Source organism: Castor canadensis, chromosome 14, assembly GCF_047511655.1.
Source record: "Castor canadensis chromosome 14, mCasCan1.hap1v2, whole genome shotgun sequence".
Lineage (NCBI taxonomy): Eukaryota > Metazoa > Chordata > Mammalia > Rodentia > Castoridae > Castor > Castor canadensis.
This window is the reverse complement of record NC_133399.1, coordinates 57,745,003-57,762,593: the sequence shown is the minus strand read 5'-3', so window position 1 is coordinate 57,762,593 and position 17,591 is coordinate 57,745,003. Positions and strand designations below refer to the sequence as shown.

Below are 17,591 nucleotides of genomic sequence, written 5' to 3'. Positions count from 1 at the left end.
TTTTTTGCTAACTTTCTTGGTTTTGGGCATTTTAGTTTGATTCTGTATGATAATATGTGACGTTATGATAATGAGACCTCTTCTCTATTGTATTTCCCTTTACTTTTATCCCACATCATTCCTCTTTCTTGAGTTTACTACCTTATTTTGGCACAGCATGTTTTCTAGTTGCTTTTTTGTGAAAGGGGCCTTGTAACTTTTTGTCTTGGCTGCCACAATCCTCCCAATTTCTGCCTCCAGAATAACTAGGATTGTAGGAGTGAGCCATCGTACCTGGCCCAATGTTACTCTTGAGAAACCTGAAAAAACTGTTCTAATTGCTGGTTGTCTATATTAGCCTGTACTTTTTCATCTTCAGTGATATTTGTAGGATGCTGTCTTGGTTCCCAGCCCTCCATGTTTTCCTGATGATGTATTTGGTGTAGGTCTTTTATCACTTACTGCACTGTGTTCTCAGTGGGTAATTTCAGCATGGAAACCAATGTCCATCAGGTTTAGCCATCTTTCTTGAATTTGTTTTGTAGATGATTTCATCTTCTATTTTCTTTTTATTCATTTTTTCTGGGATTCCTTTTACTTGGCTCTTTGGTTGCTTATCTTGGTCCTTAGATTTTTTTCCCCCTTTTAATTTGTTTTCTCCTGTGAATGTGGGGTGATGTGAAGCAAGCAACTGAAAATGCCTGCATAGGCTTTTATGGACCCATAATCACAAAGGCTTGGTCCTGGCTTTTCAAATGAATTTTCAGTAAAATTATACATGCAGGTATCCTTATCCCACTGAAAATGCCTCTGGTTCACAAGAGACTGGAGGAGCAGGCACTGAGTGTACTTACTGTGCCTTGTCCAGCCATACCTGCCAAGCTATCTTTCCCCTCTCTGTTTTGCCTCTGTCTGTCCTATTGGAGACATTTCTCACATGTTTGATGATCTTTGAGCCTTTGTAGTTAAGAATGGGGTATTAAAAAGCTTTTTGGAATCTTTGAATAAATGAGTGGGTCTTGCAGACTATGGGGTTCACCATAGGGTGTTCTGGCTGGAATGTTTCCTTGGCAGTCTTCTTACTGTCTCCAGTTGTCATCTTCAGACTAGTCGGATGCCCTGAAGAAGGACTTACCCACTAGTTAAAAAAATATTTATTGGGTATTTATCCTAGACACTGGGAGATAGCAGTGACCAAAACAGCCAAAAAATTCCTTCTTTCCCAGAGTCTGTATTCTGGTGGAAGAGATTAGCCATAAATGATATAAATAAGTATATGTAGTTGGTTAAGTAATGATAAGTGGGAAGGAGAGTAGATATAAATGTACTGGAGGAGTGAAATTGAATGTTGAGGTCACATGATGACCAGGGCAAGCCTTGCTGAGAAGTCTTTTGAATAAAGACCTGGAGCAGGTGAGGAAATATTCTGGGAAGGGACCTTTAGGCAGGGGGAGCAGGTCCTGAGACACTAGGGTGCTGGGCATGTTTGAGGAACAGTCTGACAACCATGTGATTCTTCTGCTCACTGTGCTGAGTGCCTTGCAGCCTCCTGTGACAGTGTTCACTGCATTTGCTATCTCTCCCCACTTGAAAAAATAAATGTAACACATTTTCAGAAAGGTTTTCATTCAAAAGGTAAAACCCCCTCCCAAACAAAAACTTGGCTTTGTATCTAAAGGTATTGTCATCTGTCTGAAAAATTTAAAATATGCATTTATAATATTAGTCTTATTCTCTGAGAATAAAGGGAGATAAGGCAGAGCTATATTCTGATTTTAAAATGTTATTTATCTTTGCAGTTTTTTTCCCCCAGTTTCTATAGGTTTTGTCAATGCAGTTAAGATTATCCATATACATACATATACATAGTACTATGTATTCCCTTTTCTCCAAGTGCACTTTATAACTTCTACCTTTTCATTTAGAAAGAAAGGCTTTGGTGGGACTGCAGGAATGGCATTTGTAGGAACTGTGTGTTCAAGGAGCCACGCAGGCGGGATTAATGTGGTATGTTGATGTTCAACTTTGGATGTCTGCGAAAGGACAATATCAAGCATTTATTAATGCTATACTTCTCCCCTAATCCTTAAAAAATATTTTGTATATTATGAGAGATACAGTAGGAGCAGCAGATGTGTTCTTTCCCTAAAGACTAGATCAAGTTTTCTAGTATCTCTTATGTATTTATTTGCATCTTTTTATGGATGTGGAAGCAGGGTCCTTTAGAGAGAGTTAAATTTCAGTCATCAATTCATTTTCCCATAAACAACCATGAATAATCTGATGCTAAAAGTGATTAGTGCTTAAAGGATCCATCTCCTTTAAGCACTAATGGATCCATCTCCATTTTCAGTATGTGAGTCCTCCCAATTTCTTTTACACTGAAATGTATAAGGACTGTTATTGGATGCTTGGCTTATTATACAGTATAGTGAAAATAATCTGAGAAAGCAAATGTCTTCTTTTTGTTCGGAAACCTAATCAGTACCTTCCTGTGTTTGGACAGTTTGGGCAAATCACTGTGGAGACATTTGCATCCATCGTTGCTCATGAGCTGGGACATAACCTGGGAATGAATCATGATGATGGGAGGGATTGTTTCTGTGGAGCAAAGAGCTGCATCATGAATTCAGGGGCATCGTGAGTAACCAAGTTCTTTCTTCTTCTTAATATGGTATTGTAGATCAGTTTTCTTAAGCTTTAAGGGGTACTCATGTCTGTTGAAAAAAACAGGGCAAGTTGTTCCTGATTCCCTGAAATACACCAATGAGAAGACTATTTTTTTTATTGTTTTATTATTCATATGTGCATACAATGCTTGGGTCATTTCTCCCCACTGCCCCCACCCCCTCCCTTACCACCCACTCTGCCCCCTCCCTCTCTCCCCTACCCCCTCAATACCCAGCAGAAACTATTTTGCCTTTATCTCTAATTTTGTTGAAGAGAGAGTATAAGCAATAATAGGAAGGAACAAGGGTTTTTGCTAGTTGAGATAAGGATAGCTATACAGGGAGTTGATTTGCACTGATTTCCTGTGCATGTGGGTTACCTTCTAGGTTAATTCTTTTTGATCTAACCTTTTCTCTAGTTCCTGGTCCCCTTCTCCTGTTTGCCTCAGTTGCTTTTAAGGTATCTGCTTTAGTTTCTCTGCATTGAGGGCAACAAATGCTAGCTAATTTTTTAGGTGTCTTACCTATCCTTACACCTCCCTTGTGTGCTCTCGCTTGAGAAGATTATTTTTTAAATGAAATAATCCCAGAGAGTTTTAAGAAGGAAGTATTTGCCAGGCACCAGTGGCTCATGCCTGTAATCCTAGCGACTCAGGAGGCAGAGATCAGGAGGATCGTGGTTTGACACCAGCTGAGGCAAGTAGTTCGAGAGACCCTATCACAAAAATACCTAACACAAAAAGGGCTGGTGGAGTGGCTCATGGTGTAGGCCCTGAGTTCAAGCACCAGTACTGCAAAAAAAAACATTTATTTAGGCATAGGTATGTAACTACATTCTTCTATAAACTGATTAATAGACCAAAAGAATAAAGCAATGTGGGAAAATTTACTGCTGGGTTTAGTGTAGATTGGATTAGATTGAAGGGTGGAATAACAGATTTCCTCATAAATGCATTTGAGGGATAGTGCTGCACTGTCACTTTAGGGAAAAGAAGAAATCCTGACAGATTCCTATTAATAACCCTCATTTTATGGAGACAAACGTAGGAGGCACTACAGAGTGGAGGAGAGGGGATGGTGAGCATTTATGAAGTTCTCTTTATATGTAGACACTTCCGGGTACTTAAATAGTATCAACTTATTCATTGCTCAATCTAAGGAGTTGCAAATACTCTGCCTGTTTATGGATAAGAAAACTAAGGTCACATATCCAAATTCCTGCTGAATTTGAAGTGAGGAAATCTGGGCCCCGAGCCTACGAGCTAATCTTAGCTAAACTTTAAAAAATATTTGCAGTTGGGGGTCCAGGGGTTATTGGGCTTCTTTCTGACGCAGCTTCATTGTTGTGCCACAAACATCCTTCCTAACTCAGTAGTCCTAGACAGCACATTGTGTAGTAGAAACTGAGCCTGATTGAAGATTGGCTGTGAGTGATGGTCATTTTTAACAAGCACATTTGACGATTCCCTGTGGAAAACCATCTAAGCATTCACTCTGCTTCCCCATCCCTCAGGCTCCTGAAGCACATAGTAATAAAAATTCTGCTACTCATTCCTTTAGGTGAAGATCTAGAGTTAAGTTCTAACCACGTGCTGGTGTAAAGGGAAGATTCAAGCAAGATTTGCATTACTTTTCAGCAGATACTGAGTGCAGAAATAGATATGGAAGAATTAAAGCAGTGCTCATAAAAAAATCATCATAAAAATAATTAGATATTTAAGAAGTCATGTTTGTAAAAGAGTTCCTTTTGAAAAGGGAAAGTAATTTAGCATTTACTTTGGTTGTCAGTGCAGTTGAGGAAGATAAGAATTCAGGAAATGAGAAATGAATAATGAACATGACTAAAGTGAAAAAGAGCAGAGATAAGGAAGGAATGTCATAAAACAGCACTGTAGGGGAATTTAAAGTGGCATAAGAAGCAATGAGGAGTGGATACCGATTTTATTCATTCACTTATCAGATATTTATCGAGCATTCTGATATGCCAGGCTTTATTTCAGGAACTTGGAATATCTCAGTAAATCAGATAAGGTCTTGCCCTTTAAGGAGTTGGCATTTATTAGAGGAAGATAAGCTATCAACATAAGAAATAAATCAATAATGCAGAGTGTTAGAAGATAGTGTGATAAGCAATATGTAAGAAAATAAAACAGGGTATGGAGGTTTGGGAGGGATGAGGACACCCTCAGCAAGACCTCTTTTACAATTATATATGGCTTTCTTAGCTCTGCAGTTTAATTAGAACTTTGTGTCTCCTCCTTGGACTTCCTAATCCTAGGTTAATGGGATCAGAATGGTAGTGGTGAAAATATGTTCTGGCATTCCCCAATTACTCACAGAAATAATGAGTAATAATGTAAGCAATGAGTTCTAAAGTGGCAAGTGATTTTTTTGTGTGTGATTTCTTAGTAGGTTAGTTCTATCATTGTTAATCTGCTTTTGAAGTAGTTTTCAAAAACTCACTGAGATGTGAGAAGAGAGAGGAGGATGTTTTAAGTCATAAATATTATAGAGTCTAGAGGCAGTTGGTAAAGGGTAGAGCTACCTTAGTTGTTATTCAAGCCAAGTGCCAGGAGAGGAATGTCTTCATTGTTGCCTCCAAAACCTTGTAAGGCATCACTGAAGGCCAGAACTGGAGCATGTCTATTAATATCTCCGTTTACTAAAAAGAACCAAAGTGCTTATGATTTTGTTATGATTTTCAGTACTGTAGTTAACTTTGTTGTGAGTAAAACAGGTTTTTTTTTTTTTTTTTTTTTGGTAGATGAGAAAGTGGTTTCAACTACTAAATAATAAGCTTATTCAAAAATAACCTGTTTAAAGTTGATAGACTCTGCAGGTTGTAATGTAATTAGGGATTCTAATGTAGGAACAGACACGTCTGTGGCTATTGTCTAATTATTATCCTTGTAGAAAACATTATGTACTATGTTGCAGGCACTGTAACATACTAACCACAATCACTAATAGGAAATAAATAATTACAAGCCTCTGTTTAAATTTATGTCTCCTTTGTTTATCAAAGAATGATGACATACCATGAGTTCAACATTTTTACTTGATGTCTAATAGTCTCACACTGTTTTCTCTCCTGAATCTTGATCTACCCACAGTCTTCCCCAAATTATTGGTTAAAGATGACTCCTTCCTTCTACTATCTCAGCACAACAACTTTGGAGTCAGCCTGGATTTCTTTTTTATGCGTACACTCCTTATTGTAGTGGCTGTTTCTTTAAAACATAAAGAATCCAGTCCTTTCCTATTCCCACAGTTATCATTGTGATTCCTCATCCCTGTTGAGTGGATTTCTGCAAGAGTCCTCCTCTTACAATCTTCCTGCTTAACATAGTAATCCTGGTGATCCCAGGGAAGCATAAGTCTAGTCATCTTTCCTGTCAACACTTCACATTGTCTTTCCCAAGACCACTCCCAATGTCCCCATTTTACTCATACTAAAAGCCACATTAAAAAAAATTAGTATATAATAGTTAATACAGGAAGCTACATTGTGATATTTACATATGTGCTTACAGTATATCTTAGTTGGATTTATTTCCTCCATTGTTCTCCCTCCTCCCCCCTTTTTAGGATAGTTTCAGTCTTCTATTTTCATATATGAATACCAAATACATCTACTATATTCACCCTCATTTACCCCTTCCTTATGTCTACCTGCTTCCCCCTTGTAGCCATCCCTAGAAATAACCTATTTTACCCTCCTGCCTTTTTTTTTAAAGTGTATATTGATAGTTCAAGGGGATTTTGTCTCAGTACTTCAGGCCTGTATATATCATGATTTAATTAAATTAACTGCTCCCTTTAGCTACTCATTCTAATTCACGATTCTCCCCTAATATTCAATAGCTTATGTTCATATATAGATGGGTTGTTTCAATATTTTTCATTCTCTAACATTTTCTTTCCCTCTTTCACCTCCCGTAGTCTCCTCAGACAGACTCACTAATGTGATTTTGTTCAGTCACTATGTATATGTATATACATGTATATACACACACATATACATTTAACTTATAGGTCTAGCTTCCACATATGACCTTTGATTTTCTGAGTCTGGCTTACTTCGCTTAACATGATGTTCTCCAGTTCCATCCTGTAAACAACATAGTTTCATTCTTCTTCATGGCTGAATATTACTCTATTGTGTATATACACCACATTTGCTTCATCCATTCATCAGTTGTGGGGCAACTGGTCTGTTTCCAAAGCTTGGCTATTGTGAATAGTACTGCAGTAAAACTGGGTGTGCAAGTGGCATTATCATGTCATGGTGCACATTCCTTTGGATATATGCCCAGGACTGGTATCACTGGGTCATATGATAGTTTTACTTTTAGATTTTGAGGTATCTCCATATTGCTTCCCATAGTGGTTTTACTAGTTTGTATTCCCACCAAGAAAAGCCAGGTTTTTATCATAGCCTATTCTCTGCATACCTCCCTGAGTACTCCATTGCAGACCTCCTGGCTCCCTTCTTGTTCCTTGAACATGCCAGGGCCTCCCTTTAGGATTTTTGCACTTGCTATTTCTTCTTTCTGTAATGGTCTTTTCCCCAGATACACAATTTGATTGAAAGGTAATAATGTTGGAAGGGCCTGCCCTTACTGCCCTTTTAGAAATATAATCACCCAACTTTTTACACAGCTCATCACCTTACTCCCTCACCTTTTTTCTCCATAGTACTTAACACATTCTCATATTCCAGCTAATTTACTTACTATGCTTATAATCTGCTTCACTCACTGGAAAGTAACCTTCATAGATCAGGGTATTTTGTCTGCTGTCTTAACAGCAAGAAGAGTGCCTTGTACAAACAGATGGTGAATGATTGATACTGCACAAAAGGTCTCCTTCCCACAATGTCCTTAAGAGTAGTGAGAAAAAGAAAACCAAGTCAAGTCCATTACTGTCACAGCCTTGAGGTAGACCTTTTCCTTCCATGAATCAAAATTTTATCTTTGCATATTCTTTTGTCATGAACAGAAGATTGTTCATGTTTTTTTCCATTTTTTAATGCCAGTTATTCTGTTAAAATATGGCAACAGTAGTTAACAGTATCAAAATGTTCTAGGCAGTTTGCTTTCTAATTCCAAGAACCAGGAGCCAGGACTGTCTGCTTTCTTGGAGACCCGCCAGCAGGCAAGAGTGACACATGTCTACTCAGGGCAAAAATTCTCACCAAAAGGATCTGTTTCCTAGAGTTGTCTGGATCTACAAAAGACCCAGACATAGATAGGGATGCTTCCTCAATGATGGTAATGCAACATGGTTTTCACTCCTACTGATGCTTTTGGCACCACTGCTCAAGATAATGGGAAAGAAATTTTATCAGGACACCAGATTCCCTTAATTTTATGTCTGTATCTTTATCTATCTATCTACCTATCTACCTACCTACCTACCTATCATCTATCTCTGTCTAAATATTTTATTGTTTATGTTTAGAAAGCATAACATGATACATGGACAGAGTCTCACTATGTAGCCTGGCTGGCTTGGAACTCAGAGTCCTCCTGCCTCAGCCTCCCATGTGCTGTGATTATAGGTGTGCACCACCACACCTGGTGTAATATGATGTTCTGATGTTCATATGGATGGTGAGATGGTTACTGTAACCAGGCATATTATACAGTGTAATGTTATTTACTATAGTCCTCATGTCACGTATTAGATCTCTAGACTTGTTCATCCTACTGTGCATCCTTTGACCTGCATCTCCTCATTTCCTCTCCTTCTATCATAACTACTGTTTCATTCTCTATCTCTGTGTATTGGAAATTTTAAAAAATTTCACAATTAAGTGAGGTCAAGTGGTATTTTTCTTTCACTTTGCATAATGTCCTCCAGGTATTTTCATGTTGTGAGCAATGTCAGGATCTCATTTTCTAAGGCTTATCATATTCCATTATATATACACTCATATGAAAAATTAAATCTGTATGTCCATATGTCTTATTTACACACACACACACACACACACACATACAATTTCTTTATCCATTCTTCTGTTGATGGACACTGAGGTTGTTTCCATGTCTTGGCTATTGTGAATAAAGCTGAATGTGGGAATGCAGATATCGCTACACAGTGGTGATTTCATTTCTTCTGGATATTTATCCAGAAGAGAGATTGTAAGGGCTAATGGTAGTTCAGTTATTAATTTCTTTAGGAATCTCCCATTTTTTCCACAATGGCTTGCCTCTTAGGTGAACAGCCATCCTAACAGGTGGTTTGATTTGCATTTCCCTGATTAGTGATATTGAGTGTCTTTTCATGAACCTGTTGGCCATTTGCATGTCTTTGAGAAATGCTTATTCAAGTTCATTTTCCTGTTTTTAAAGTGCATTATTTGTTTTTCTGCTACTGAATTTTAAGTTCTTTATACATTTTGGATATTAACCTTTTATCAGATGTATGGTTTGCAGATATTTTCTCCCAGTCTGTATGCTACCTTTCATCTTACTGATTGCTTATTTTGCTATGTAGAAGCTTTTTAGTTTAATAGCTATGGCAATAAAACCATCATCGTTCTTGCATCTAAACAGACACATAGACCAATGGAGCAGACTGGAAAGCCTAGAAATATATCGAAACACACATGGTCAATTACTTTCCATGAGGACACCCAGAGGGCTTAATGGGGAAAGTGTAATCTCTTCAATAAATGTATTTTCACATACAGAAGAATGAAATTGAACCCTTTTACCAGCACCCCCCCACTCACAAATTCAACTCAAAATGTGTGAAAGACCCAGATGTATGACTTGACGCCATAAAACTTTTGGGGAAAAGTTCCTTAATATTGACTTTAGCAATGATATTTTTGGATAGTATACCAAAAGTTCAGTCTACTAAACTAAAAAAAATGGGACTATTCCTGAAAAAATTTTAATGTGATTTGGGTTTCTCAAAGATTTGTGGTATAAAGATGTATTTCCTTTTAGTTTTCAAACGTAAGAATAGTTAATAGGACTATTTGATAACATTTTATAGTTATTGGATAAAATAGTAATTAAGAAAAAAAAGCCAGGTAGAACATATCAAACTTGTATTTGTATAACTCTCACATGGATGGCTCAAAGTGGATAGTTTTGTAAAGTCCATTTAATCTTCAAAGTAGCAACTATGATTCTCAGGAATTATAAAAAATATCTAAAGCTTAAATTGAAAACTTGTCACGTAAGAATAGCTGAAATTCTGCACTGTGCCATCTGCCTCTCGATGACTGGTTCATCTCTGTGGAAGTGCCCATTCATAGTGCTTTCACATGGCTCAGTGAATGATGGTGGGGGGAGGGGAACATAAGATCATTATCCTGCAGAATAACAAAACGTAGGGGACAACATACAGCTCACTTCTGATATTTGAATCTCTACTATGTTAGAGAAGTAAAAATTAATTCTGTTTAGACCGTGTGTGTGTGTGTGTGACTGTATGTCTGTGTGTGTATGTATGTACATATATACATATATGTATATTGCCAGTACTGGGGTTTTCTGGCAGTTGCACTACCATTTGAGTTATAACCCAAACCCTAGTACTAAAGAATTATGTTTTTGTGTTTTAATGTAAGTGGTATGTTTAGAAGATATTTTCATGGAGGTACAATATATTATAACCAAAATAGTTAACTACTATATAGTAGTTGAAGTAATATGTTATATTTAGTAGCAATAGATATTAATTCTCATTTCTGCCTACTTTTGTTAATTTTCTGCCATTTATAGCACTTAGTTCTTGCTGGTTAAAGATAAGACTTAAAAATTTCACAAGTAATCACTATGACATAAGATCTTTTTCTTAATATTTATTATAGAGGTTCCAGAAACTTTAGCAGTTGCAGTGCAGAGGACTTTGAGAAATTAACTTTAAATAAAGGAGGAAACTGCCTTCTTAATATTCCAAAGCCTGATGAAGCCTATAGTGCGCCCTTCTGTGGTAATAAGTTGGTGGACCCCGGGGAAGAATGTGACTGTGGTACTCCAAAGGTCAGTTTAATTTTTAATTTTTGCTTTGTGACATTACCACAAGGTTCGCAAAAGTAAAGTTGCTGGTTTTGGGCAATGCTGGCATAGGAGCCCAAACAAGCTTTAGTGACAGAGTGAAGATTGTTATTTTGTCTGTGTGGATGTCCTAGGTTTGGGCATCTGTTCCTTCCCACAGCATAGCTGGTGGTGCCACCTGTTATCTTCCATTCCTGTTACGGTTCTTGGCTTATTTACCTACCTTGAAGAATTCATTACTTTTCACTTGGCCCTTTACTTGTTAGCTGTCACTGTTTTGGCCTGGCCATTGCAGAAATATGCATTTATTCAGTTGGTCTTGTTTAAAAGATAAACTGAAGCTGGCCCATCCTCTTGAGTCCTTCAGCTCCTAAATTCTTTCCACTCAGAGAAGTATCCTCCCTTCATTGGTCTTTAGTTTACCTGCTCATCACACTTAGTTCCGTCAGCCTGTGCCCATCTTTATCTTTAGTGCTCTGTGGCCATGCCCCTCATGTGCTCCTCTCAAAATGGTCCACTTAAGCCCCTCCCTCCTTAGCCTGGCAGTCCGTTTTGAAGACATGTTCGATTGTAAGTCCTACTGTATTCTCACTCTTTTCCAGAAGTGCATCTTCCTGACTGACCACACCTGGCCAGTATGTGTCCTAAGAAGAAGTCGTGTTATTACATTATTGATGCATGTCAGGGACTTCTAAATGTTCTACCAAGACAATTCCCACAATAACCCTAAGAGACTGAAATTTTGAATATTTTCATCCTCACATAAGGAGATTGAGGCTTAAAGCGCTTATGTTTAATTTTTACTTATTTATTCAATTTAAAAATGTTTTGCAGTGCTGGGAATTGCGCCAAGGGCTTACACACGCATGCTCTCCACCACTAGGCTGTGTCCTCTGCCCTCAGTTTTAAATGAAGATACTATTAGGGTGTCTAAGACTTCTTCCTTCTACTCATTGTCAGATTTTTCTCCTTAAATATTCTGTTATTTTTGCTTTATCCCAACTGTTTACTTCACCACCATACTCATTGAAATATTAATCACTTTGCGTCTCACTATAAAATGATTCTCTAAAAAAAGTGTTTCCTTCCCTTCAAATATCACAGGTTTTTCCCCTTGATATAAGGTTTTGAGTAGGAAGTAAAAACAACCTTATACATCTCAGTTTCTCCCATGAATCTTTACTTCCATTTGTAGAAGTTTTCATTTAAGAATTGCATATTACATAAAATATGAAGTATGTGCACTTACAAAAAGTGGTTTTGTTTTGTGATCTGTTTTTATTTGTTGTGGTAAGAACACTCAGCATGAGAGATTTTGAGGTGTACAGAGCAGTAGTGTAGCTGGAGGTGCTGTGCTGTACAGCAGATGGGCAGGACTTTGTCATCTTCATGGTGAGACTTTAGACCTACAGGTCAGCACTTTCTCTCAGGCCCAGCAACCACCATTCTGTTCACTGCTTTTGAGTTTGGCTAATTTACGTACCTACTATAAGTGGAATAATGTATATATGGCCTTTGTGAGTAGTTTACTTCGCTTAGTGTAGTGTTTTTAAGGTTCATCCATGTTATTTGCAAATGACAAATCCTGTTTTTTTTTTTTTTTTTTTTTAGTGGCGTTGGGGTTTGAACTCAGGGCCTCACACTTGCTAAGCAGGCACTGTTACCAATTGGGCCACTCCCCCAGTCCAACTCTCCTTCTTCTTAAAGGCTGTGTGTACATTCCACATTTTCTTTAGCTATTATCTGTCATTGAACAGTTTAGGTTGTTTCCACATCTTGACCACTGTATATGATATTATGGTGAACATGGGAATGTAATGTCTCTTTAAGATCCTGGTTTTATTTTAGATAAATAGCCAGAAGTGGCATTGCTGGATTATATGGTAGTTACATTTTTAGTTTTTTGAGGAGCCTTCGTAGCTCCTCGTACAGCCTTAGCAGCTGTATTATTTGCATTCTCACCAACAGTGTAGAAGGGTTCCAGTTTCTGCACATCCTTGTCAGCACCTGTTGTCCTTTTGTTAGTAGCAGTCCTAACAGGTGTGGAGTTACAGCTCATTGCAGTTGGTTGGCATTTTCCTGGTGATCAACGATGTGGAGCATCTTTTCATATACTTGTGGCCATTTGTATGTCTTTTATGGAGAAATGTCTAGGAGCCTGTTTTTATATTGGGTTTTTTTTTTTTTTGCTACCAAGCTATAGAAATTTTTTTTATAGTTTAGAAATTAATCTTTTATTAGATATGTGGTCTGAAAATATTTTCTCCTATTTCACATTTTGGCTTTTCACTCTGTTGATTGCTTTCTTTGCTGGGCAGAATGTTTTTATTGATACAGTCCCACCTGTCTGGTTTTGCCTCTGTTGCTTGTGATTTTGTTGTCAGCCCACAAAATCATTACCAACATCAATGTCATGAAGCTTTTCCTCTGTGTTTTCTTCTAGGAGTTTTACTGTTTTGAGTCTACATTTAATTCTTTAATCACTTTGAGTTCATTTTTTGTGTGGAATTAATTTTTTGTGTCTAGTAGAAGATAAGGTTCCAGTTTCATTCTTTTGCATGTTTCTCAGTACCTTTGTTGAGGAACTTTGCTTTCCCCATTATCTATTCTTGGCATCCTTGTTGAAGATGAACTAACCTTGAATGCATTGGTTGATTTCTGGGTTTTTTACTTATTCTGTTCCATTGGTCCACATACCTACTGTTATGCCAGTGCCGTCCTGCTTAGCTATAGTACCTTTGTGCTGTATCTTGAAATCAAAAGTGTGATGCCTTCAGCTTTGTGTTTTTTTCTCAAGATGTTTTGACTTTTTGAGGTCCTTTGTGGTTCCATGTGAATTTCACAGTTTCTTTTTATAATTCCTGTTAAAAATGCCATTGGGATTTTAATAGGAATTACATTGACTATAGATCACTTTGGGTAATGTGAACATTTTACCAATACTAATTCTTCCAACTCATGAACATAGGGTCTTTCTTTATTTGTTTGTATTATCTTTGATTTCTTTTAGGAGTATTTTACAGTTTTTAGTGTCTTTCATTTCATTGACTAAGTTTGTTCTCAAGTATTTTATTATTTTTGATACTATTATAACTGCCATTGCTTTCATAGTTTTTTTTCATGTAGTTCATTGTTAGTGTATAGAAATGAACTGATGGGTTTTTGTTGGTTTTATATCCTGCCACTTAATGAATTTAACCTATTCACTAATGGCCAGTTGTTATGGTCAGTTGTTGTGGCACCATTTAAAATGGTACTTTTATCTTAAATGAAAGTCTTATATGCATTGTCTATTTCCTGATTCTCTATTCTTTCATGAAACTCTGTCATGCAGAGTGGTTTTTGAAAAAAAAAAACAACCATCCTTGAATTTCCACAGAGAAAGCCTTTATTCTGAAGAAAGACTATTGTAGTAGGAAGAGTGTGCTCTGATTTCAGAACTCTGCAAGCATCTCAGAATCACACAGAAAGATGAACAGAATCACTTAAGGGGATGTTGGAGAGGTGAGGCAACCAGTGAGGTTCTGATAGGAAAGGGTCTGCTGTGACCACTGATTTCCAGGAGAAGGTGATGAGGGGTGTGTGTGTGTGTGTGTGTGTGACCTCTCTGTCACTGTGATGGAATTCCTGAGAGAGGTCACCTTAAATGAGGAAAAGTTTATTTTAGCCCGTGGTTTCAGTCCAAGGTTAATTGGCTGTGTAGCTTTGGACTCAAGGTGAGGCAAGGTATCATGGAGGTAAGGGTGTATGGCAGAAGAGACTGCTATCTCATAGTGGCCAGGAAGGAGAAAAAGAGAGCGAAGGGTTGGGGGGAGATGAAGGGAGACAAAATATACCCTTCAAAATCATGTCCTCATATGACCTACTTCCTCCACCTAGGCCCACTCTGAATAGTCCATTAAGCTGTGAACTCCCCATCAATCCATCAGTGAGTTAGTGTCCTTGGGATCCAATCAATTCTCACCTCTGAACTCAGCCGCCCTGGGCACCAGGCATTTAACACATGAGCCTCTGGGAACATTCCAGATTCAAACTATGACAAGGAGCATGTTATCCCCACACAAAATTTGGGGTCTTGTAGGAAACAGAGGAACTTTAGTAAAATTTGGTCACAATAAGACAAAGGGTATGACATGGGCAGTTGTGTGCACCTGGTGGACAGTGATGTGCACATCTATAAAGCATGCAAGTTGGTAAGTTGGTGACACATGTCTATGTATTCAAAATTGTCACCCTGATTTAGATAATGAAACTAGCACCATCTTAAAAAGTTCTTTTGCTCCCTTGGTAAATCACTTGCACTTGCCCTTTCTTGTGCCCCATCTTCCTTGTGCAACTACTGATCTTCCTGTCACTGTAGATTAGCTTGCATTTCCTAGAATTTTATGTACCTGAGGGCTTCTTTTGTTCTGTTTTTTTTCTTCTCAGCATAATTGAGATTTGTTTATGCTGCAGTTGTGCTATAAGAGTGTGTGCATGCGTGTGTGTGTGTGTGTACATACGTATATATGTATGTATGTACTTGGCAGTACTGGGGTTTGAACTCAGGGCCTCATGATGGCTAGGCAGGTGCTCTACCACTAAAGCCATGCCCTCAGTTCTTTTTTTGCCTTACTTATTTTTTCAGGTAGGATTTTGCATTTTTGCCTGGGCTGGCCTCAGACCATCATCCACCTCCCTTTGCTTCCAGTGTAGCTGGGATCACAGGTGTACACTATCATGCTTGGCTTATTGGTTGAGATGGTGTCTCACTACCTTTTATCCCTGAACTGGCCTTGAACCAGGATCCTCCCATTCTTTGCCACCTGAGTAGCTGGGATTACAGATGTGTATCATCATGCTTGTCCTGTTGGTGAATATTTGAGTTGTTTCCAGTTTGGGTATATTACAAATAGAGTTCTATGTGCAATCAAATATTAGTTTTTATGTGGACTTAGGTTTTTATTTCCTTTGGGTCACCAATTAGGAATGAAATGAGTTGGTCATATGGGAGTTGTGTATTTAACTTTTCACAAAGCTCTCAAACGCTTTCCAAAGTGGTTGTGTCATTTCTCATTCCTATCCCCACTGTGTGAGAGTGAGAACTCTGGTTCTTTAGTCTCCTCAGTGGGATTCATGTGGCCATCTTTTCTGTTAGCTGTCCTGCCAGCTGGGAAGTGCTGGCTCGGTGAGGTTTGAATGTGCATTTCCTTAATGTCTAAGTTGCTAGTGTGTTTTCACATCTGATTGGACATTTGTGTACCTTGTGCTGATGTGTCTGTTCTATTCTCTCCTCCATTTTAACAATTGGTTATTTGTCACTAGGTCTTGAGAATATTTTATGTATTCTGGATATAGGTCTTTTGTCAGCTATTTGATTTGTAAATATATCGTCCAAGTTGTACCTTGCCTTTAGTTAACATAACAGTATCTTTTGAGGAAGAGATCCTTGTATTTTGATGAAATCCATTTTATCATTTTGTACTGCTATGAATTGTGCTTTTAGTATTGGATCTAAAAACTGTTGAGATTTTTGTCCTAGAAGTTTTATAGTTTAGTTTTCAGGGTTTTTTTAGTATGGGGGTTTTGAATTCAGGCCTTGTGCTGGGCTAGGCAGGTGCTTTACAACTTGAGCCCTTTTTTGCTTTAGTTATTTTTTCAGATAAGGACTTGCGTTTTTGCCCGGGTTTGGCCTCAGACTGTGCCTCCTGTGCAGTCAGCATTAAAGACGTGAGTCATTACACCTAGCTTGTTGGTTAACATGGGGTCTCACTAACATTTTGCCCATGCTGTCCTTGAACCACAGTCCTCTGGATCTCTGCTTCTTAGTAGATGGGATTATAGACACGTACCATGTTTGGACCCAAGTTTTAGGTTTTATATTTAGCTTCATTAACCATTTTGCCTTATTTTTAGTGTGTTGCAAGGATAGATTATAGTTGATTTACTTTACAGATGGAAGTGCTAATTACCCTTATATGATCAGTATACATTGAATACTCATGTTGAAATATCACACTGTATTCCTTAAGTATGTACAATTATTATGTTAATTAAAAAGAAAAATTAAAAACATTTTTATTATGAAATAAATGTGTGCAGATAGGAAAATAGTAATAGAATCCCTGTTCTCTTCCACCAGTTTCCCCCAAAGGTGACGTCTCAATATGAAAATGAAGATGTTAATATCATTATATTAACACAGGAGAGAAAGTGTCTGTGTGAGTGGAAGGTTGGGGGTAAAGTGTCACCATGGCGGCCCAAAGCATATGAGAAGAGCCAAGCAAGATGTCACTTGAGCACATTGCAAGAAGATAGTTGTCACCCAGTCAGGAAAAGGGTTCTCCCCTGAGTTGGATTTGTAAGATCTTTGCTCTTGGCTGTCCTGCCTCCAGAACTGTGGTATTTGATTATGGCACTCTGTTGGCCTAAGGCATATGTGCTGTGATGTTGGTCTTTTGAAATATGCTGAGATGCTGTGCTTGCAGTGAGGGAGGTTGATCAGTCCAGAAGCTCGGTCAGGGAGTGCCCGTGGAGAGCAGCTGCTACAGCCAGGTGAGACAGAGTAGATCTTAGGAATAAGAAGAGGACTTTATTAATGACCACTAACGTCAATACTCATTTTGTTACTAACAGTCATTTTCTGTTCACAGGACTGTGAATTGGACCCGTGTTGTGAAGGAAGTACTTGTAAGCTTAAATCATTTGCTGAATGTGCATATGGTGACTGTTGTAAAGACTGCCAGGTAGGCAATTCCTCGCTATTATGAAGAAAAAATAGAAAAAGAAAATCCATATATCAAAATTTGTCTTCGGAGATCTGTCAGTACTATTTTTCTTTTTTTTTTTTGGTGGTCCTGCAGTTTGAACTCTGAGTCTCTCACTTACTAGGCAAGTACGCTACCACTTGAACCATGCCCCCAGTCTTATCAGGGCTAGTTTT

General features: G+C 38.0%; 1 protein-coding gene across 2 annotated transcripts in view; it reads left to right on the top strand.

The window, feature by feature from the left end:
- Adam9 (ADAM metallopeptidase domain 9) overlaps positions 1-17,591 on the top strand; it is a 120,866-nt gene that overhangs the window by 41,460 nt on the left and 61,815 nt on the right. For both annotated transcript variants that reach the window (XM_074054618.1, XM_074054617.1), the window contains 4 exons: positions 1,905-1,986; positions 2,486-2,619; positions 10,483-10,654; positions 17,302-17,394. In XM_074054618.1, coding sequence (XP_073910719.1) covers positions 1,905-1,986; positions 2,486-2,619; positions 10,483-10,654; positions 17,302-17,394 — 481 coding nt within the window. The remainder of the gene's footprint in view (positions 1-1,904; positions 1,987-2,485; positions 2,620-10,482; positions 10,655-17,301; positions 17,395-17,591) is intronic.